The following is a 22,373-nucleotide window of genomic DNA, read 5'->3' as shown; positions in this document are numbered from 1 at the left end:
GCGAGGGCTTTCTTTAGTTGCGACAAGCGGGGTCCACTCTTCATTGCAGTGCACGGGCCTCTCACTATCGCGGCCTCTCTTGTTGCGGAGCACAGGCTCCAGACGCGCAGGCTCAGTAGTTGTGGCTCACGGGCCTAGTTGCTCTGCGGCATGTGGGATCTTCCCAGACCAGGGCTCGAACCCGTGTCCCCTGCATTGGCAGGCAGATTCTCAACCACTGTGCCACCAAGGAAGCCCCTTTGTCCATTTTTGATCAGTTGTTTGTTTTTGTGTTGTTGAGGAATTCTTATATAGTCTGTGTATTAACCTCTTATGAAACATATGATTAAAATATACATTTCTGGATGCCAGGAACCTGTCTTAAGGTTCTTTTTTTAAAAGAATAAATTTATTTATTTAATTTTTGGCTACATTGGGTCCTTGTTGCTGCACACGGGCTTTCTTTTAGTTGCAGTGAGTGGGGGCTACTCTTTGTTGTGGTGCGTGGGCTTCTCACTGCGGTGGCTTCTCTTGTTGCGGAGCATGGGCTCTAGGCGCACGGGCTTCAGTAACTGTGGCACTTGGGCTCAGTAGTTGTGGCTCAAGAGCTCAGTTGCTCCGAGGCATGTGGGATCTTCCTGAACTAGGGCTCGAACCTGTGTCCCCTGCATTGGCAGGAGGATTCTTTTTTTTTTTTTTTTTTTTTTGCGGTACGCGGGCCTTTCACTGTTGTGGCCTCTCCTGTTGCGGAGCACAGGCTCCGGACGCACAGGCTCAGTGGCCATGGCTCACGGCCCCAGCCGCTCCACAGCACGTGGGATCCTCCCAGACCGGGGCACGAACCCGCGGCCCCTGCATCGGCAGGCGGGCTCTCAACCACTGTGCCACCAGGGAAGCCCCTTAAGGTCCTTTTAATTCCCCCAAAGCACTTGGCACCTTGTAGATGATCAACAAGAGCCTGGTGAAAGAATAGCCACAAAGTGTGGTAGGTCAGAGGCAGCTTGAAACTAAGTTTGCAGAAGGGGTATGAAGAGCATTTTCCAGGCAAGTCCGAGACCCGTTACCTCTGGAGGGCAGCCGGGAATCAGGGAGCCCCCTGCTCCCAAAGGACTACCTTGGAGATGAAGAGGAGGGAGCAGAGAGTGAATGAACTCTTAGCCTTTATTAAAAAGAAGACAAGGAGAGTCCGAGTCCCCAAACATCCCCTGGAACAGACACACTGTAGGCCGGGCTATGGGAGGTCAGATGGACAGGTGGACCCTCTGGAAGAGGGCAGTCCCAGGGCAGGGGCCACACACCTGAGCATCTGAAAGACCCTCGAGGGTGAAAGAAAGCAGAGCACAGTGCACACGACCTCTGTGCCCAAACCCACGCCAGGGGGACCCCTCCCTGCAAGGGTGGGTGGGGGATCCCTAGGGCTCCGGACACCCAACCAGTGGGTGGAACCTTGGAAAGGCTGAATCCTGACCTCCTAGACACAGAGCATTTGGGGGCTTCTCTGTCTTCTGGGAAACAGGATGTGGTGATTGCAGGCTTGGGCTAAAAGGATGCGGCTGAAGAGGGAAATGGGGATTTGATGCTCTTCCTTACATGGGGTTCCTGCGAGGATGAGGGGAGTGGGAGCTGCCCAGATCCAGGCTCCTTACTCTGGGTTAGAGCAGCTGTGGGCACCGTGGCAGAGCGCCTGGGGGAAGAGGTCTGTTCCACATCAGGCTGGAGGGACACTGAGCCTTCCACCTCATGGGAAGTGGGCCTGGGGGATGGGATGGGGTGGGCCCGACTCGTTTTCTGTTTGTGCTTCAGTAGAACACCTTCTCCAGGTACACATTCAGAAACATCCCCGAGGGGTCCAGCTTTTCTCGGATGGCACAGAACTTCGGAAAGGCAGGATACATTTTCTCAAAGTCCTTACGGGTGCAGTTGTGGGCCTGAGGAAGCAACCAGATACAACAAGCCTCGTTCCCTGGAACCGGCATTTCACGGGGGCTGCAAACAGGCACCCACGTCTGGATGCCTGCATGTGTGACGCTGCTACCCCCAGGCACACACAAGCACATACATGCACGCATTCATTCACATGCACCTATAATGTAGAGACCGAAAGAGGAGGGAGGAAGTTCTTGGGAAGTAAAGAAGGAAGGTGTTCAAATGCAGCATTAAACTTCCCGTTCCCTTTGCCACCCCGCAGTGTGTCCGTGGAGAGGGCTCTGGCCCCAATTCAACTGCTAATTAGTAAGTAAGTCCCGTCACCTCTGAGAGACCCCTAGTTTCTTGTCTGTTAAATGGACCCACTGCCTTATCCCGCTCGTAGGGTTACTAAGAGAATGAAATAAAATGAAAGGTGAGGAAGTTTTCTGAAAACTCTGAGAGAATTAGTCACTGGGCTGTTGGAACATGAATGCAGAGGGAAGATGGGTCTGGTTAGGGTCGTGGAGGCCCTCCTTCCCGTCACTTGCTCAGCCCAAGTTTCCCCACATCTAAGCCTTGGGCAGGCAGGGCAACAGGGAGGAGAGGCGCCCTCTGGTGGAAGCCCTGGCTCACGGCAGCTGCCCAGCTGACCCCCGCCATGAAGCATCCTACCTTGGCCCAGTGGGGCCTGCCCCCCACCTTCTTCATGATGGTCTCGTAGGCCAGCCAGTAGTCCAGCCGCGGCACGTCCTTGCCGTAGGGCCTGGGGAGGAGGCAGAGGAGGTGAGGCCCTGTCCCTGCTTTGCACGGACCCACCCACTGTTATCAGGCACCTTGCCTGCGCCGGCCCAGCACTGGGCTCTGCCCTCAGGACATGGACAGCGGTGACCCAGCACCTTGAGGGCTTCTGCTCAGAAGGATGTGGAAAAAGGTTGACATCCTCCTGCATATTTTTTAACTGGCCACTGAAAGTTGTCATGAGTTTAAATAATTTTAAAGATCTGTGTGTGTGTATGTATATATATATATATATATATATACATACACACACATACACACATATATATGTATGTATATTTATATACTCATGTAGCTTGCAGATTTCAATTTTAAATCTAAATATTTAAAATGTAAATTAAAAAAATTTAATGTAAAAATTACTTTAAGGAGATTTTATATATATATATATATATATATATATATACATACACACACATACACACATATATATGTATGTATATTTATATACTCATGTAGCTTGCAGATTTCAATTTTAGATCTAAATATTTAAAATGTAAATTTAAAAAGTTTAATGTAAAAATTACTTTAAGGAGATTATATATATATATATATATATATATATATATATATATATATATGTACACACACACAAATCTTTTCTGTGGCCAGGATCAGGGAAGTCTCTCGGGAGAAGGTGGCATTTGAACTGGCCTTGAAAGTTGGGGAAGGAGAGGGGTCCCTTCGAAGCAGGGGGGCAGGGTGGGGATAGGGAGCCCAGCCCCACCCCACCCCCTCCGCGAGCTGGTCACCTGTACATGATGATGTTCATGTAGCAGCTGTCGCGCTGGAAGCAGGGGCTCAGCAGGATGTCGTCCCCCCGGGCGAACCGCACCTCCACGGGGTAGTGGGCCACCACCTTGGGGTGCGCCTCCAGCATGGCCTTCAGCTCCAGCAGGGCCTCCTTGGTCTTCTCTCTGCACTCAGCCCAGGGGGATGGAACCCAGACCTCAAGAAAGGGCCTCCTGAGCTCCCATGAGGCTCTGCACGGCTTCCCAGCCTTGGGGTCCTCGGGGATCCCGGTCCCCAGGAGGCCCCTTCCTCGTGGCTGCTCTCAAAGTCCTCCTCACAGAAGAGGAGACCTACCAACTGCTCCCAGCTCAGATCCTAGGGCCCCCGCCCAATCGGGGGCTCCCCTTGGGTCTCTGACCACAGCTGTCCCATGCCCCGGCCTCCTCTCCTTCAGACAGAGTCAGGTCACTCTGATTCCAAGACTTCTACTTTTTCTAATAGTCCTTCCCCGAGAGTGTGGTGGCCTCAGCCCCTGAACATGGTAACAGGGGCATCCCTTAAGCCCTGGGCACCCCCCCCAACCCCCCCACCTTTTCTTGGAGAGGGACAAAGAGGGGCAATTCAGAGAGAAAGCTGCAGTGATCTGGGCTACAGACCTAGCCTCAGCCCCGAGGGGGTGTGTCCCTCGGGACTGAGATGGAGAGTACCAGTCCCCAGCCTGCTCCATGGACTCTGCCGACCGAGGGACAACGCAGGGGACAGTCTTTCAGAAAAACCAGATGCTGGCCAGGAAGCACTGTGCTTCAAGCCCAAGCCTGCTGTTACCCGGCCGCATGGCTGGAAAGGAGCCGATGGGGAAAGCGGAGGGGATCCCCTGGCTGGTTTCCCTGAGAGTCACAATGGTGCAAGGGCACCGGATGGGGATTCAGAGCCTCCAGTTTGCCCCCCACTAATAACAGGTAGAACAGGGAGCTTGGTTGGCAGTGTACGTGCTAGGGCAGATCCCAAGGGGATCTGTTTGTTGCTGACCTGCCCGCAGGCTGGCCCACACAGCCCCTACCTGGGAATGGCCCAGTCCTGCACGTGTTGCTTGAAGCGGCACTCGTAGGTGAAGATCTTGTGGCTGCGGTTGCAGTGCTCCTTCTTCCCATTGAACAGGAGCCAGAAGAAAACGCGGTTGATCCAGCCCACAAGGCCTGGCAGGAAGGTGCTGGCGGGGGGCAGGGCAGAGGGGCCTGTGATCATCGAATTATCCAGCAGTGAGTGAGTGAGTGCCGGCTGTTTGCTGGGCGCTGGGCTGAGTCCTTTACAAACCAGGACTTCATTCTCCACACACTCTGCCGTGTACGCTTGCCTACAGCCTGGAAACCCCTCCAGGGAGCGTGAAGATCGCCCTCCATCACTCTCTCCATGGCTGCCCTGTGATCCAGTTATGGATTTTATCTCACATTTTATCCCTCTCTTCCCCTTTAATGACTAGGTTATTTTCAGGGTTTGGGTTTGGTGAAAAACCCAAACTGTGATTAAAAAAGAAAAAACACGTAACATAACATTTACCATCTCGACCATTGTTTAAGTGTACAGTTCAGTAGCGTTAAGTATATTCACATCGCTGTGTGGTGCATCTCCAGAATCTTGCAGAACGGAAGCTCTGTCCCCACTAAGCAACAGCCCCCTCCCATTGCGCCCTCCCTACAGCCCCTGGCAACCCCCATTCTACTTCGTGTCTCGATGAATTTGACTACTCTGGGTGCCTCATAAAAATGGAATCGCACAATACTTGTCCTTTGATGTGTCTGGCTTATTTCACTTAGCATAATGTTTTCAAGGTTCATTCACATTGTAGCATGTGTCAGGATTTCCTTCCTTTTTAAGGCTGGATAGTATTCCGGTGCATGGACATACCCCATTTTGTTAACCTAGTCATCCATCGGATACCTGTGTTGCTTCCACCTTTTGGCTGTTGTAATAATGCTGCTGTGAGCACAAGTGTGCAAATATCTCTTTGAAATCGTGCTTTCAATTCTTTCTCATACATACTCAGAAGTGGAATTGCTGGGTCATATGGAAATTCTATTTTTAAGTTTTTGAGAAACCTCCATACTGTTTTCCCTAGCGGTTGCACCATTTTACATTCCCACCAACAGCGCAAAAGGGTCCAATTTCTCCACATCCTCACCCAAACCTGTCATTTTCGGTGTAGTACCACCACATGCCACACCATAACAAAGGTCTTTGTACTTATATCCTTACCAGATTGTTGGGGCAAAGGGCAGGCAGAGTTTTAATTTCAGCAGGTTGCTGCCAGTTTAATTTACATAAGGACTGTAGTAATTCACCCTCCTTCCACACCTGGCCATCCTGGGAGGACTTGATTGTTGTAAGTGGCCAGTGGGGGCCAGTGGCCTAGCATGGGGGCTGGGCTCATGGATTGTTGTGTTTGGAAATGAGCTGCCCAAGGAATTGCAAAGGGAAGGCTCTGCGCTTCTTGGGCCGCAAAGGAGCCGTCACCTGGCTTTCTGCTCTGGGAAACTCATTCACCAAGTCACATTCTTCCAAATGTATACTTACACACACACACACAGATTAAAGTTCATTTTTTTTTGTCTTTATAAAAGAAATAAATTTTCACTGTAGATGTGTTGGGAAGCCAAGAAAGCAAAATCAGCCTTCTCCTTGCTTCTCCTTCTCCTGCAGGGGTTGGGAGGCTGAAGGGTACACGCTGCAGGGGTGGGGTCGGGGGGTGAGAAGGGTAAAAGCTACAGGGGTTGGGGAGGAAGGGTACATGCCGCTGTCTCTCTCAAGGCAGATGCTCTCTGGTGTCCCAGGCCAGCATGGCCATAGGGCGGCTCCCACCGGCCCCAGGGCACAGGGCTGTTCTCAGCACAGGAGCTGAGCTTGGCCCTGGTCCTGGCTGACCCTCCAGGGACCTGTTTCCAAGAGACCCTGTCTCTCTGTCCTGGTCAGCCAGGGCCAACACCATCACCCCTACAGTTGACTGCTACTGAACACCTCAAGGACAGGGACCAAGCTTTTCATTAGCATTCCCTACACAAATCCTACGAGCCTCCTCTAGGTGCCAGGCGTTCTTTGGGGCTCTGAGGATTGATAGTGACAGGACAGACAGCATCCCTGCCCTCATGGGGCTACAGTGAGTCTGATCGCAAAGCAGCCATTAAGTCACCAGGTACCCAATCCATTATGTTAGTTTTCATTCCCTCATCCTTGGGCACATAGTTCAGCGAGAGGCCCAGAGCTGCAGGGATGAGGCTGGGTGGATGCAGTTTCCAGAAGACACGAAAAGGGGGGCCACATGGGCTGTGCTCAGAGGTCATGGAACTCCCTCGGAGCATCCGCCCTGGCTGGGATGTGCCAACTGTGATTTAGAGCCCAATTTATTTGGATGCTTCCTGGGCCCGGACTCCACAGACACAAGCACATAAAGCTGCCAGGCTGCCGTGATGGAAGGGGGGAGAAACCAGTTGGGCATTTTCCACTCGCACCCCCGATCCATTCTCTGATGGAGCGAAGGCCTCTAGGCTGGGCTCACCGTCTTGAAAAAGACACCAAAGTCCTCAAGATAAAAGACTAGATGGCTACATTTGATAAAATTACATACATCTACACATCATAAAACACCATGAAAGTGGAAGATAAGACACCAACAGGGAGAAGGTGATGCAACACACATAACCAGCAAAGGACTGGTGCTCAAAATACATGTAAATAAAGCTGTACAAAACATTAAGAAAAAAACCACCGAATTTTTTAAAAGAACAAAATACGTAAACGGGCACCTCACAGAAGAGGAACCTGAAAGATCAATAAACTGAAAAGCTGGGCAACCTTATTAATAATCAGGGAAATAAGAATTAAAAACCATAATGAGGTATCATTTAACACACAGCATACAAAAATTTAAAAGCCTGACAGGTCCAATTTTGTCCAGCTTATGGAAGACAGAGAATCTTACAGTGCTTGGCAGTTAACTTGGTATTACTACTTAGGCGAACGACTTGATCTTATAAAACTAAAGATGCTTATACTTGGTGACCCAGGAATTCCACTAATGATTATATACTCAAGACATCAGAAGCAATTTCCCAGAATGCTCACAGGAACGTTGTTTGTAACGGACAAAAAAATTCCTGGAAACAACCCAAATATCCATCAACAAGAGCATGGATAAATACATTGTGGTAAATGCATACAGTGAAGAATGAATAATTACAGCTATTCATATCAACATGGAAAAATATCATTATCAAAGCTGAATTACCAATTTTTTATTTCAGGATTCAGAAAACTACAGTATCAATAAAAGCAAGAGAATGATAAGCATAAAGTTTGGGGTGGTGGTTGACCTTCTGGGGGAGATACTGTGATCTGGGAGTTCCACCAAGAGGACCCCAATTTTACTAGTGTTGTCTCACTTCTTAATATGGTAGCAACAACAAGATGTGGGTGCTTACTCTATTATTCTTTATATTTTAAATTTGTGTTGCCTATATTATTTACATGTATGAAACATTTCAAAAATCTTTACCTGATGCCATTCCATGCCTTGGCTGGATACAGAGTCACCACTCAAGGCCCCATAAAACTGTCCCCATCACTCATAGTTACATGTTTGGTGGCAGACATGGAGCCTGAGCCTGAGCACAGACTTCAGGCTGGGAAGGAGGTAAGAAACAGGACAATACGAAGCTTCACATCACCTGTGAGCCAGGGAGTGAGGCTTGGGCACTGGTATTTTTTAAAAAGCTCCCCAGGGTTGAAAACCCCTGCTCTGGACCCAGGAGACAGACCCAGTTTGCACAACTAGGTAGGATGTTGTTCTTTTGATGGACCACATCTGCAACAGCATATGGCAGGTGCTGGGAAAAGAGACACGTGCATTCCTACCTGATCCAGAGCAGGAACTCCAGTAAATAGAATCCAACAGCATAGTCCCAAAACCAGTTGGCTGAAGAGGAGGGAGGCTGGGAAGCAGAATCTGTGGTCAGTTTGGGGCCAGAGCTGAGTGTCTCCTTAGAGGGAGATGTGTCCCAGGAGAGGCTGTGTGTGTGTCATGGGGGAAGGGTGACCCACCTGCCAGGACCATTGAAAGCCTCACTTCCTACCGCTGATTCCCATGCCCTATCCCCTCTGTTTCATGCTGTTGTATATGTTCCTGTATTCATGTATTTTGCGCAAGACAAAAATGTGCATCTGTCCCTCGTCTTCAGAGCCCACGAGCCGGGTGTCCAGCCATCATCATTTATGAACCCTACGCCAGCCCCTTACACACAGTAGGTGTCCTGGCTTTTGCCTGACTTGTTCAATCAACATCATCCTAAGTGATGGTTTTGTTTTCTTCTGCTGAGAAGCAGCTTGTTTGCTAAGGTCACGGTGGGGAGACAAAACCAAGGGTTTCTTCACCTGGACGGTTGGGGGTGGGAAAGATGGAGGTGCTGGAGGGAAGGTGGGAGGTATTAGCTGGCTTCTGAGGTCTAGCCCAGCTTCCTAGGACTCAGCGTATCCTGTCCTGCCCACACCTCTGTCCCCTGTTCCCCTGCCCCACATCTAGATAGTCCCTTGACCTCACCCCTACGCATCCCTCCCCGCAGACACGTGGACCCCTACTGGGCCCACCTTCCTTCTCCCTTCCACCCTCTGGCCTTTTGTGCTTCTCTTCTCAGGCTCAGTGATGCTCACCCTTGCTTTTCCTCTCACTTCTCACGGATCATCAGCACGATAACAGATGTCAGGCGCCCTGGGAGCTGGTGGTGGGGGGTGGGGACGTGTGGGAATAGCGGGCTGTGTGTGAGGAGGCGAAGACGCCCCGGCTACCTTGTTGGTGTGGTCCTGGTAGATGACGCTGACGTTCTCGCTGTGCGGGAACCAGAGGAAGCGGAAGTATTCGGATTTTTTCAGGTGGCTGTCCAGGTTGTCAAGAACCTGTCCGAGGCAGGAGGAAGGAGCAGAGATTGTATTGGTCACAGGATGATGGTGGGGATGCTGGAAGTCAGAGCCCAGCATCAAAAGAAAATACCTTTTTTCAAAAGAAAAAAGCCTCATGTCCCCTCTAGACGAGGGTGGGCTCCCTGATGGCCAAGCCCTCCAGGTAGGCTGGTCATGAGCCACAGGAGGGCATTGGAGGAGAGGACAGGAAGCCAGGACAAAGGACTGTGACGATGGCTTCCTGCATGTAAAGTCGGGTTTGAAGATTCAGCTTCTCGGCCATTTTTCCTTCCCTTGTGTGTCTTTCCTTTCCTTTCCAATTCCCTTCCTCCCATACAGCACGTGTATCTATCCTGGGGCTTCCAGCCTGAATTCTGGAAGAGTCCCAGGAAAGCCACCACGAGGGTGCAGTGTAGAGCCTGTGACACCTCTCTGAGTCAGACCGCCCTCTCCACTGACCCGCTGTGACTTTGCACAATTCCTCCCTCCCCCAGCCCCAGCTTGGATTCCTCACCGATCGAAGGTCTGGTGAGGTCAGCTCACTGCCCCATTCAGGGGGCCTACAGAGCCGCGGGGGCTCTCCGTGGAGCATGGCTTATTAAGGCCCTCCATTTATTTTCTGAGGCTGAGGGGTGATGCAGGATAGACAGTACCTCTGTCAAGGTTGAGGGAAAGGAAGTCTCCTGCAAGGAGAACTGGGGCACGCACTGCAGGGTGATGGTGAGGATGACTCCAAGGCAGCCCAGGTGCACGCGTGCCGCCTGGAACACCTCTGCATTGCTGGACTCAGAGCACTCGAGAATGGTCCCGTCGGCCGTCAGGAGGGTCAGCGCCACCACCTGGCAGTGGGAGAAGAGCCACATTTCAGAACCCCTAGACTTGGCGTGAAGCCCTCACTTCCCCGTTTGTCCTTGGAAGTGAGGCCAGGTGTCTCCTGTTCCCGGAAGACCACCATCATCTGGTCACAGGGAACTTTCCCAGCTGGGTCTCTAGTCACAGCCTGAGGGAGCCTCAGTCTTGGGGGAGGGAGAAAGGGGAAATGGGGAGAAGGAGGCTGTGTCTGGGTGGCATCAGCCCTCAGCAGGGAGGGGGCCCATATATCACATGTGGTTCCGTGGGACCCCGGTGGCTTGTCCTCCCACCGCTGCCTTGATCATCCTGTGGACTTCACACTCAGGATGCAGCGAGCTTGTCCTCTGCCCGGAAGAAGTCTAAGATGAGACAGGCTCCAAAGAGTCCTGAAGCCCTGGGTACAGGTGGCTTGTGAAGGCAAAGGGAGGATGTGTGTGCATCTGGGGGAGAGCCAGCCCTGCTGTCCCAGCACGCAGCCCAGGGACCAGGGTCCCCTGCAGGCTCTCTCTGCCTGTTGCGCCCCTGGGTGCCAACTCGAGTCCATCTTCTCATTCGGGGACCTCTCACTTGCCTCAGGAACTAGATTCCCCTACTTGGCCACACACAACTGGAAACCTCTGGTCTCTGCAAAGAGTGGGCTGCGCAGTTGAAGACAGGTGGTCATTGTCAGTATCCTTGCCCTTAGCCCCCATTTCCAGAGGAATCCTCTTTCACTGCCTGTTGAAGTGCTTTTCCACACTCTGCTACCTGCTCATTTGGATGGAAATTGCTTCCGACGTGTGCAGTTGGTGGCTGGCTGCTCAGGGTGAGAGAACAGATAAAGCTGAACTAATTCTAATTAACGGCCACCAAGACAAAAGAGGAGAAACTGGCAGAAATGGGGCACGGTGGCCCTCTGCGGGAGTGAGGGCGTCAGAGTGATTTTTATAAAAACCGGACTTTGTCTGAGATCCGGGGCAGAGCATGAGAGCTGCCAGTGACACACTGCAGCAGGGTCCGGTGACAATAAAGGTGGACAACGATTCACCAGCTGTGTGACCTTGGGCATGTGATTTAACCTCTCTGTTTCCTCATCTGTGAAATGAGGATAATAACCAACTCAGAGAGAGTATGTGAAGCACCCAGCTAACTGCCTGGGGTTCAGTGGATACTAAAGACACCAGTCCCCCCATCTCCTGCGTGCAGGGGCCCATCCTGCTCAGCTGAGCCTCCTCGGGGAACTGGCCAGCAAATCTCATGTGCGTTTTGATTTCTGACCACTCAGAATTCTTTTCCATACTCTGCTGATCGTTTTGTAGAAACGGAGGCAACCAGCTTGACCTCACCCCTGGAGAGTAGACTAGGACTGTGGCCAAATCTCGGGAGGGCTGGTTTATTATCCTTCACCCCCAGTTACCACTGGGCTCTCCTGGACAACAAACCCCGCTCTGAGGGGGTAACGACAAGTCTACAGAGGGCTGTGAGTGCCTGGGAATCAGGTTCCGCAAAACCTACCCTGCTTTGCTTTGTGGTCGAATGCCCTGGGCCTTTCCCCTTCCCTGGCTCACGGCATCCCCTCAGGATGCCTCTCCCTTGCCTGGTGATTCTCTGAGGCTTTTGTGCTTGACAGAGGGGGGAGGAAAAGGACAAGGGCCACCAGTGTGAATGCATAAGGCTGGTGAGAAAGCAAAGTGCGGATTTAAGGAACAGTAACTCTGAAGTGGCTCCTCCTCGTGGTGTGTGAGAAAACAGAGTGAATCCTTGGACAGCGCTGTTGCCCATTTTCTTTCCACCCCATGCAGCTCTGGACCGGAGCACGTGGGACCAGCTCCCAGAAGCCACAGTCAGACAGCACCTGCCGGGGTGTCCGTCTTCCTCAGAACAGAGGAGCCGTGCTCCTGGCTGGTTGACTGGGGAACACGTTAAGCCATCGGTGCGGTCAGTGCCGCCATGATGCTGAAATTTCTTTGACAGCGTAGAGTGTGGGCTCTGGAAAGGGCCTTGTTCTACATACAAACCCATCACAAACATGTATTGAGCACCAACTGTGTACACTCAGCTAAGCACCCTGCACGCATTGCTTTTGTGATCGTGCCCATTCTCCAGGGGAGCAAACTGAGGCAGCCAGAGGTAAAGAGACCTGTCCCCTCCCTGGTCACACAGACAATAGTCAAAGATCTGGGAGGCAAAAGCCAAACCCCAGCACTTAGCAGTGATGCTCCGATGGCCAGGGACCACATGGCCCAGAGTGTAGGTGGACTCCTGCAGGGAAGCCGGCGGTGAGCTATGGCCAGCGCGAGGGTGTCTCTCTCTCCCCCGAGGGTGAGCGGCCCGCCTCCACGGGTACCCCCAGCAGCCTGCTTCACGGAGCCACAGCCTGGCCTGTTAGAAGGTCCTCCTAATACTGAAAGTTTAAAGGAGTTTGCCCCCCAAAGGGGTGGCTCCTGATGCAGGCGTCATGAACTGTCATCCAGCCCCCTGGCATGGACACATGCTGTCGCATCGAACACCCTCCCTGGGTTGAGGAGTATTCTCCCCAGGTGACAGCTGAAAACAGGGAGGTCCAGAGGAGTTAAAAATCTGCCCACATGCTGCACACAGTGCACATCGGACTTAGGTCTGGGGCCCAGGTCTGAGCCCCAAACTTGTGCCCCAAACTGGGCTCTCGTGAAGTTTAAGAAATGCTTTTTGGTGAAGGTCAGGTGCGGATCCCAGGCCCGCCTGTGGTGGGCTCCTTCCTGGCTCCTCCCCGACTTGCTAATCTGGAAAGGCCCCTTGCCTTGCCTGGCTCCTGCCTCAGACCTTTCGATGGGGATGGAACCTTTTGCTCTGCTTGCCCTTTTCCCCAGGGTGGCCAGGAGGCTCCCGAGAGGCAGGTCTGCGTCCACATGCACGAGGGCGCCTTCGTCACTTGTGTCTGCTGGGAAGGGATGAGGGTTAGGGGAGACGATGTTTCTGGAGGACCCCTGACGAGTCTCCGTCAGAGGTGAGACCGGATGGCTTTGGGGCCCTCACGGAGCTGTGCCGACATGGCCCTGGAGCACCTGCTTGTCCAGCAGCCACGGTGCAAAGGGTGAAAGGGGCTCCGTCCCATCCTCCCCTCTCCCTGGCAGTCAGCGGTGACGCAGATAGGCTCACCTGGGTGGCCAGGATGCCGTGCTTGATCCCCGTGTTGTGCGTTCCGGATCCGATGACACCAGCTGCAGTCACGTCTGACACGGCTCCCAGGCTGGAGGGAGGTGGGGGGACGAAGGGACCAGTTAGGCTTCCTGTGACAATGCTCCCTGGGGTTTCGGTGTGAGGCCCCTCAGAGCAGAATAGTTGATCCATCTCCTGCCTGGGAATCTCGTCCCCAACTTATCACATCTTAGATCGTCTGACTCAAGCCAGCCCTTGTCTGTGGGCTGCGTGGCCCGTCAGATGAGCTAGTGGGGGTACGGCTCAGCTCCGAGGGGAGGCCTGCCTGCCTGCCTCGGGCTTTCTGCAGCCTAGAACATCCTTTTCCTCCGACCTCCATCTGCCAGCGATATCTTCTCCACTAACCACAGGCCAAACGCTCCTACTAAGACTTCTCCAGACCCAGCCTATCGAGGCCTGTAGAGTTCCCGTGTCAGAATTGCACACACAGCCGTCCCAGGATTCTAGGAGGACGCAGGAGAAGGAGACCACGTCGCCCCCCACTCAGAAACCTCCAGGGTCCCCCGGGGCCTCCAGGATCAAGCCCGCACCCCTCAGCCTGGTGTTCCAGGCCCTGGAACAAATAATAAGAGGATGCTGTGTGCACGAGGACCAGATTCCTAAAGGGGAGAAAGACGCCTCCACCGGCGTGGGCTCTGAGGACAGGAATTAGAAAGATGTGCTCAGGTCTCAGGGTCCAGGAAAGAGAGCGGGTCAGGAGTTTTTAAGAAATCTTACTTCTCAGGAGCTTTCTCTGAGACATCCCAGCCCAGGCTGAAAGGAGAAAGGAGCCAGTGTTTACAGAAGGCCCACTGGGGGCCAAGGAGATTGGAGCTTTGCACGCTACACGACAGCTTCACAGTAGCCCAGTTGCCTTGGTTCACACTGGAGAAATGGGCCCGGCCAGGAGGGCGGGGATCAGACCCAACCTGGCCCTCAGCGCAGACCCAGGGCCCCTGAGGCAGGAGGGTCCTGGCTTCCAAAGAAGCAGGTTGACAATGATGAGAAAATCTAGCCTCATAACTCTCCTGCAATGGGGCCTGGGGCGGCCCTGGTGAAACAGGAAGAGGATGAAAGAAACCGAAGCCTCTTCCTTCCTCAGCTCTCACCCTTGTGTCACTCTGGCCTTTTTGCCCACATGAGTTGGGTGACTTGGTGATATCACCCCTTGTGAAAATACCAGAATGTTAAAAGAAGACCACAGAAATCCTGTCCCAGGGAATGCCCCAGCATGTGGAAAGGCAGATGCACGAAGATGTTCATCACAGCATCCTGAACGATAGTGAAGAACTGAGGACCACCGTGTGCCCATGATGGGAGGGGATGGTTCACCAACCTGCAGTATGTCTATGCTTGTCCACGAAGCTCACAGAGACTAAAGAGCAACATGGAAATGGGCTTGGGACCACGTTGAAAGAAAGAGCTGATCTAAGTGTCCATTGACAGATGAATGGATGAGGATGTGGTACCTATATACAATGGAGTATTATACAGCCATAAAAAAGAATGAAATAATGCCATTTGCAACAACATGGATGGACCTCGAGATGATCATACTAAGTGAAGTAAGTCAGACAGAGAAAGACTAACACCATATGCTATCACTTATATGTGGAATCTAAAATACAACACAAATGAACTTATTTACAAACCACAAGTGGACTCACAGACATGGAAAACAAACTTACGGTTACCAAAGGGGAAAGAGAGGGATAAATTAGGAGTTTGGGATTAACAGATACACACTAGTATATATAATATAGATCACCAACAAGGGCCTACTGTATAGCACAGGAAACTATATTCAATATCTTGGAATAACCTATAATGGAAAAGAATCTGTAAAAGAATACATGCACACACGTATATGAAACTGAATCACTTTCCTGTATACCTGAAACTAACACAACACTGTAAATCAACTATGCTTCAGTAAAAATAAATAAGTAAAAGAAATAAGCTGGATAAACGTGAGGCCCTCAGGGAGGAAGACCTAGGAAGGAAGGATTAGACTTTAGTCCCCCGAGGGGTGGAGAGAACAAGCCAAGGGGAGGGGTCACTTCCGGAGTCTGTGGAGCAAGACAGAGCGAGGAAAATGAAGGGGGAACCGACACTTACTTAGTAATTACTAGGTGGGGCACCTTTGACTCACGCAGGCCTCTGAGCGCCCCTATTTCACAGACCCATTTTCTAGATGAGAACTCTGAGGCCCAGAAGGGTCAAGGAACTTGCGTGACAGCTGGTACGAGGTAGAAGCAGGATTCGCACCCAGGCCCGCTTCTGGAGCTGGGTCTTCACCAAGCTGCTGTCCTCCCTCTTAGGAAGAGCGCCTGTGTTCTGCTCCCTCTGGCTCACCACACAGTGGGAGCTCCAGAGCTTTCCAGCTGCGTGACTTTGAGAAGCACCTTTGCCTCAAGACCCTGCTTTCTGCATCCTTAAATGGGGGTTCTGGTCCTTCCTCCCAGGGATGATGATATGATGAGAGAGGGCATCAAGCCACCGGCATGCGGCCTGACACAGCTGTGTGCTTCCCCACAAGCCCCCAGCCACTCCCGAGGTCCCCACAGCATCCTTGGAGCTGCAGACCTAGGTGGCCCCTGGGATACACAGGACAGGACATCCAAACTCCCTTTGAGAGGCAGATGAGCCCTGTGCAGGCAGGTACTTGAGGAGGACTGGGTCCCCAGGGAGGACAGAGAGATATCATGAACAGGACACAGAGATGCTCCAGGGCCCAGAAGCTAAAGCCTGTGATTAACAAAACATATCTCCTGTCGTCGCTGGTCACGGAGATGTGTCCGCTAGCTGCACGCAGACCCCTGTACACTCCCACACCTTCCCTCTCCTGGGCTTTCACTCACGCTGCTCTCTCTGCCTGAATCCCTTCTCTCCTCTCGTTTTTGTGGTCCACATCAGGTCATCCTTTCGGGCTCAACCAAGGGGCCCCCTCCTGCAGGAAGCCTGCCCTGATTCCCATCCATTCACACATTCCCCTGCCTGCCAAGGCTGAACATGGGCCCCCAAGAACCCCACGGTGCCCAGAACACTTCTCTGGCATTGAGCCTCTTGCTTTGTGTCACGCTTGTCACTTCGTGGGTCTGTCTCCCCGCCTTGCAGGGAGCTCCTTGTGAGTGGGTCTGGGTTTTATTCATCCTGGCCTCTTCTAGGCCTGAACAAAGCCCGCACGTGGTAGACACTCCATAAATGTTTGAGTTGCCATGACCCTTGGAGAGGCAGAAACAGAATGGTTTTCAGAGTGAAAAAGTATAGTGATGTCTCAGGGCCTGCAATGAGAAAGCTAGGTGAATGGACCACCCACACTTGAAGACCAACCACAGGCTTCTATGGTGGCAATTTCCAGCTGTGAAGAGATTGCTACCCCAATATCCAAAATAATTCTATCACTTGTTTCTAGTGGTTGAAACCCCACAGTTAGACATTCACTCCTTTGGCTGCATTCAGCCAAATTTATTTCCTATTTCAGTGGAAGCCTCCTGATATTAAACTTGAGCATTCACTGATACCATGTTTGGAAGGGGAAATGAGTGAAGCCACATATAGGTATACCAGGAAGCCCTGTGTCTCAATCAGCATGGTCTTCTTCTTCTCTGACTGCTTACTTTGTATATCTTTCTGTTTGGGTTCATATAGTTTTATTGCAAGTTTTAAGAAAGGCTTAATGCATGGTTTTCCCATCCCTGTACTAGACTTTTTTTTTAATGCTAGCCTATTTCTTTCTATTCTCACACAATAGCCCCTGAACACAGGGGATGGGGAGATGGGTGCTCTGTGGGGGAGGAACAGGGGTCCAGAGAAACAGGTGCATCCTAAGAAGTGCTTCTCTCTGGCTCCTGACAGATGCTTGAGTGTCCAGCCAAGGCCAGGGCAGGGAGCAGGGGCCATCACTGGCCCACCTGGGAATCAGGGAGGTGGCTCTTACTTGGACAAGGCCAAGCCGTGCTTGTCCAACTGTGGGTGCAGGTCAGCCAGGAGGATGCCTGCCTCCACGGTCACCTGCTTCTTCTCCGTGTCCACCTGCAAGAGACCAGCAGAGATTGGGATGAGCTAGGCCGTTGCCCAGTCCTTGTCCTGTAGTCCCGCAGGGCTGTGAGTACAAGCATGTCTCCTGCTGCAGGCAGCCAAAGGGGTGTAGGCAGAGCCCTAGAGTGCTGGGGCTTTGGGACTATTCTGCGTAACTCTTCTTCTTTTTTTTTTTTTTTAGAAGATGTTGGGGGTAGGAGTTTTTTAATTAATTTATTTATTTTTGCTGTGTTGGGTCTTCGTTTCTGTGCCAGGGCTTTCTCTAGTTGCGGCAAGTGGGGGCCACTCTTCATCGCGGTGGGCGGGCCTCTCACTATCGCGGCCTCTCTTGTTGCGGAGCACAAGCTCCAGACGTGCAGGCTCAGTAGTTGTGGCTCACGGGCCTAGTTGCTCTGCGGCATGTGGGATCCTCCCGGACCAGGGCTCGAACCCGTGTCCCCTGCATTAGCAGGCAGATTCTCAACCACTGCGCCACCAGGGAAGCCCTGCGTAACCCTTCTTTTCACAGGGGAAAGAAATAAGAAGCAGGGAAGAGAAGGGGTGTTTGCCCGAGTCACTGCGGGGCTGGGAGAACTGTGCTGTGTCCTGAGACCCACGCCCCCAACCACCTCGGGCCCTGGGGCTGGGGGAGGAGCAATCTCCCTCCCTTCCCCAGCGAGGAGACTGAAGTTCAGGGACTTGAAATCGCTTGCCCAAGGTCACACAAACATCGGTGGCAGAAATGAGATGAGAATCCCATCTGTATGACTCCAAAACACACATCCCATTGACCCCGAGCCCAGAGCCCGGCAAAATCAATTACTGGAGGCCAGTCCTCACTAATTAGCGATCAGAGTTAATTTCTGCCATGACTGATGTCTTGACTGGAACATTTTCTACGGGGTGGTGACCGTCGGCCTGAGCAAATCAGGAAATAAATACTAGAGAGAAACCCAGAACCTCTGCTAGCAGGGCTGGAGGGGAGGGTACCTGGCAAACACTACAGTTCAGGGGAGCTGGCCCCATCAGGTCAGGTGAGAACAGGAGCCCTCCTAACGGGCAGCACGCCTGCCGGTACTCTCACTCCCAGGCAGGCACCTGAGGTGGTGGTGGTGGGGCCTGACTTCATGGCTGAATTGCATGGACGGTATCCCAGCACAGGGCTGATGTCAGACCCCTGAGTCTGTGGCCTGCTCTGCTGTTGATCAGCTGTGTGACCTTAGGCAAATCACTCTCCCTCTCTGATCTTCAGTTTCCCCATACGTAAAACAAGTTAAGTGCAAAGCCTTCTGGATTTGTCATTGTGAGTCCACCTCTGGGGGCCTGACTGGCCATTCTTGTTCTAGAGAAGTGGAGAGGAGGCTCTGGCCGGAGGGGAGGAAGGACATCCTCTCCGTGGCCACAAGGGGGCGCACAGACCAGACGAGAGGCCTGAGCAAGCCCAGGCAGGACCCTGGGGAGGGGGGATCACCGGGGACCAGGAATTGGGGGCGTCACTTTGGGACTCAGAGGTGGGGAGGGGATAAGGCCCAAGGGAAAAGGCTAAGGAGTCTCCACCTGGACTCTGAGACGGAGACCATGGCTGCCCGGCATGGGGCCCAGCAGAGGTGGGGAGCCCCGGGCTCCGAGTACCTTGAGGACGCGGTTCATCTTGCCCATGTGGATCATGAAGCCGTCGGTGCAGGCGATGTCTGAAGGTGAGTGGCCGCCGCCCACCACCTTCACCCGCTTTTTCTGCTGCCTGGCCAGGGCCAGCACCTGCTGAGGCAACGCCTGCGTCAGCCCCGGCCCAGGCCTTTCTCCGTGAGGCCGCGGGGCCGCCCAGGTTCTGGGCCCCCAGCCCCCCGAGGCCCTGCCTGGCTGGAGGCCGCTGTGCAGGCCACTCCGGGAAAGAGCCAGAGAGACGGGCCGGGAAGCAAGCGGGAGGGAGAACCAAGGAAGCACCCCAACGTGGGGCTCCTGGGCGTGCTCCCCGAGGCAGCTGGCAAACCTGACCACATTCTTCTCCTGGGCAAAACCTTTCAAAGGCACCCGGCACCTTCAGAAGAAGGCCCGTCTCCTCGTGTTGGCCCACATGGGCCTCAGCTGCCTCCCAGGGTGCGATGAAGTCTCCCGGGGGCAGGGGCGGTGGCTTAATTTGACACTGTAGCCCCGTGTCTACCCCGGGCCTGACGGGAATAGACCGTCTCTAGTGATCTTGAATGAAGAAAGAAATGAATGCATGGTGTCACTCAAAGGAATCCATACTCTTTCACCCTTGTGTCTGGGCATGGAACACCAGTCTCAGGATTTATGCCTCGAGGGGTTCCAGGGTCAAGGAAGATTGGGAAATGCTCCATAGCACTTGTCTTCCACGCCCACCCCCATGCGTGAAGCACGTTTAAGCTGCAGGTTCTACTGAATGTCAGTACAATGAAGACATCTGTTCAACACCATCTCCCTCGCACTCCCTTGACCACACAACTATTTTTATTTCCCCCCCGCCCCCCGACCCTACCAGCTCTCCAGGGAAACACGGGCCTGCAGTAGCCTCCACCTACTTGTAATTCACAGTTGGGCAGGCTAGCACGGCTAGAAACAGCCTTCACACGCAGGACATCAGCACCCCTCCACCCTCTTCCCTCAGCTCAGAATGAAGCCTATTGCCTCGGCATTCAAGGCCCTCGGATCTGTTCAAAGCCACTTCGCCTCCCAGCCTTCCTCTTCTGCCCTCCCCGACCCCCACGCACCCTCCGGCAGCCACGTCTGACGACTCTCCAGGTGTCCTCCTCCCCTTCCTTCACCGCACACTGCCCTCGTCCAGCTCCCTGTGGAGCTCCTATGCATCGTCCAGGGCCCGGCTCAGGGACCACTTTCCTTCATTCTCATGCATGAGACGTTGGGGGTTTTGAATCCTGGTTTGGATCCTGGCTCTGACACTTACTGATATGGGAAAATTACAAAGCCTCTCTGAGCCTCAGTTTGCTCATCTGGAAAATGGGGATAATAATCACTACCTCACAGGGGGTTGTGGGGATGGGTGAGACCACAGATATGAAGCAGTGGCGCTGAGCACTTAGTGGTGACAGTGTCGTTCCCCCCACTCTCCTCCAAGTGCCCTCACACACACCTGTGCACAGACTCACACCCATGCACACACAAGCAGCATGAATTTCTCCCTTCTCTGTGCTCTGCTGGTGCTAGTGAAACGTCTGCAGCCTCTGGGGTTAGTCACATGCAGCCTGTCTTAGGGGCAAAAGCCTTTTAAGGGCAGAAGTCGGGTCATGTCCATTCATTCATTCATTCACTCACTCATTCAACAAATATTCAGTAAGTGCTTCCTGTGTACAGGTCACAGGGCTGGGTGCTGAGTTTAAAATGGAAAACAAGACAAATGTGGTCTTAAATCCTTATGAGGGAGAGAGACAAACGCATGCAAATGTTCATGTCAACGAAATAACTGCAGGTTTTGAACATGCAATGAAAGAAATAAGCAAGGAGCTGAGATACAGAAGATGGGGAAATACTCAGATAAGATGGTCTGGGAAGCCTCTGAGGAGGTGATTTACTTTGAGACCTAAAGGATGAAAAGGAGTCAGTCCCATTAAAAGCGATGGGACAGGCATCCCAGGCAGTGGGAACAGCAAATACTAAGGTACGGAGGTAGCGAGCCAGGGAGAGAGGGACCTTAGGGAGGCCGGAGAGACAGGCCCAGAGGATGCATGGCCTTGGGGTCAGGAGTTGGGGTTTTATTCCACAAACAATGAAAGCCTCTGAAGAGCGAGGAAGTAGCCCAATTCAACTTAGATTTTAAGAAAATTTACTTTTGCTGATTGTGGAAAGTGCATTTGAGGGAGGTAAGAACTGAAGCTGGGAGATCAGGGGTGAGGCCATCAGAGGCCACAGCATGTGAGGAAGGGACGGTGGCCTGGGCTTAGTGACACCAGTGCCAGAGAGAAGGAGGTGGGTTCTAGAAACTTCTGAGGCAGGACTTGCTGAGGTCCAATAAGGGACAGTGACCTACTTTCTGGCTTCTAGTTTGAGCAATCCCGTGGTTGGTACAGAGTCAGGGAAGACTACACTAGGACAGGTTGAAAGCAAACAAACATCAAAAACATCGTTTGGGGCATTTAAGTGTGTGATGTCTTTGATGAAAGAAGTCAAAAGCGAATCTGAAGTTCAGAGAAGAGACCTGAGCCAGAAATAAAAATCTGGCAGTCATTGGCAGACACCGCAAGTGGTCACGCAGCAGCAGTGTTCAGCTGCAGCCGACCCCATGGAGCTGTCACCCCACCGGCAGTTCTGGGCTGGGGATGAGGGTCTTAGCTGGGACGCCCACCTCCTCTCTGGGGCTAGCCTGGTCCGCAGGGCCCAGATGGAGCTGGAGGTCCTGTGGCTGGACCACTGTGTGCTGTGCTGAGATGGACACTCACCTCTCTGATCTCCTCCACGGACGTGGGCTGGTAGTACATCTCTGGGTAACAGCCATAGGTCCTTGCCCAGTTTTGGAATTTGACTCCTTTGTACCCATGGACCTGTGACAGGACAAAACCTGGGTCACCACCAGTAAGTGGTCTAGGGCTGCCCTGACCCCCATCCCGCTGTCCCAACATCGTAGAGATGGGAGGCTGGGGCCACGGCGCTGGGCCACTGGGAAGCTCAAACACACAGTGGAAGCTCTAAAGCCGTGCACCCACGTGTGGGCTTCCTGCTACGATCTCCCTTGACCCCCATGGTCAGGGCAGCAGATCACGCAGAAAACTCGGTCCCTCCTTAGGAGAAGAGGGCTGCATGGGGTCAGAGGTGCAGCCCTGGGAGACAGCACAGCAGTCTTTCCTGGCCTGGAGGCCACAGCAGAGAGCCTTGGGGAAAGGACTCCCGTTTGTGGGATCCCCGCTGCGTGCCGGGCACTGTTCCGGGGTCCTCCACATGTCCTATCTCTCCGCGTGTCATACCTTATTTAGGCCTTACAATAAAGCCACGAAATAGGTAATAATACTGTCATT

General features: G+C 52.8%; 1 protein-coding gene across 1 annotated transcript; it reads right to left on the bottom strand.

Moving 5' to 3' along the window:
* Window positions 1-1,778: 1,778 nt before the first annotated feature.
* LOC307054945 (L-gulonolactone oxidase) lies at window positions 1,779-21,854 on the bottom strand (the record flags this gene model as incomplete). The annotated part of the gene is made up of 11 exons (XM_079706828.1): window positions 21,801-21,854; window positions 19,021-19,146; window positions 17,309-17,403; window positions 13,330-13,420; window positions 10,014-10,199; window positions 9,250-9,357; window positions 8,323-8,399; window positions 4,478-4,627; window positions 3,438-3,602; window positions 2,560-2,650; window positions 1,779-1,907 (listed from the first exon to the last, which is right to left on the bottom strand). Exons 1-11 carry the CDS (start codon window positions 21,837-21,839, stop codon window positions 1,779-1,781), a joined length of 1,257 nt encoding a protein of 418 aa, XP_079562954.1. The 5' UTR covers window positions 21,840-21,854.
* Window positions 21,855-22,373: the final 519 nt, after the last annotated feature.

Source organism: Hyperoodon ampullatus (assembly GCF_949752795.1).
Source record: "Hyperoodon ampullatus genome assembly, chromosome: 6".
Classification (NCBI taxonomy): Eukaryota; Metazoa; Chordata; class Mammalia; order Artiodactyla; family Ziphiidae; genus Hyperoodon; species Hyperoodon ampullatus.
The sequence above is the reverse complement of the archived record's forward strand: the minus strand, read 5'-3'. Positions and strand labels throughout refer to the sequence as shown.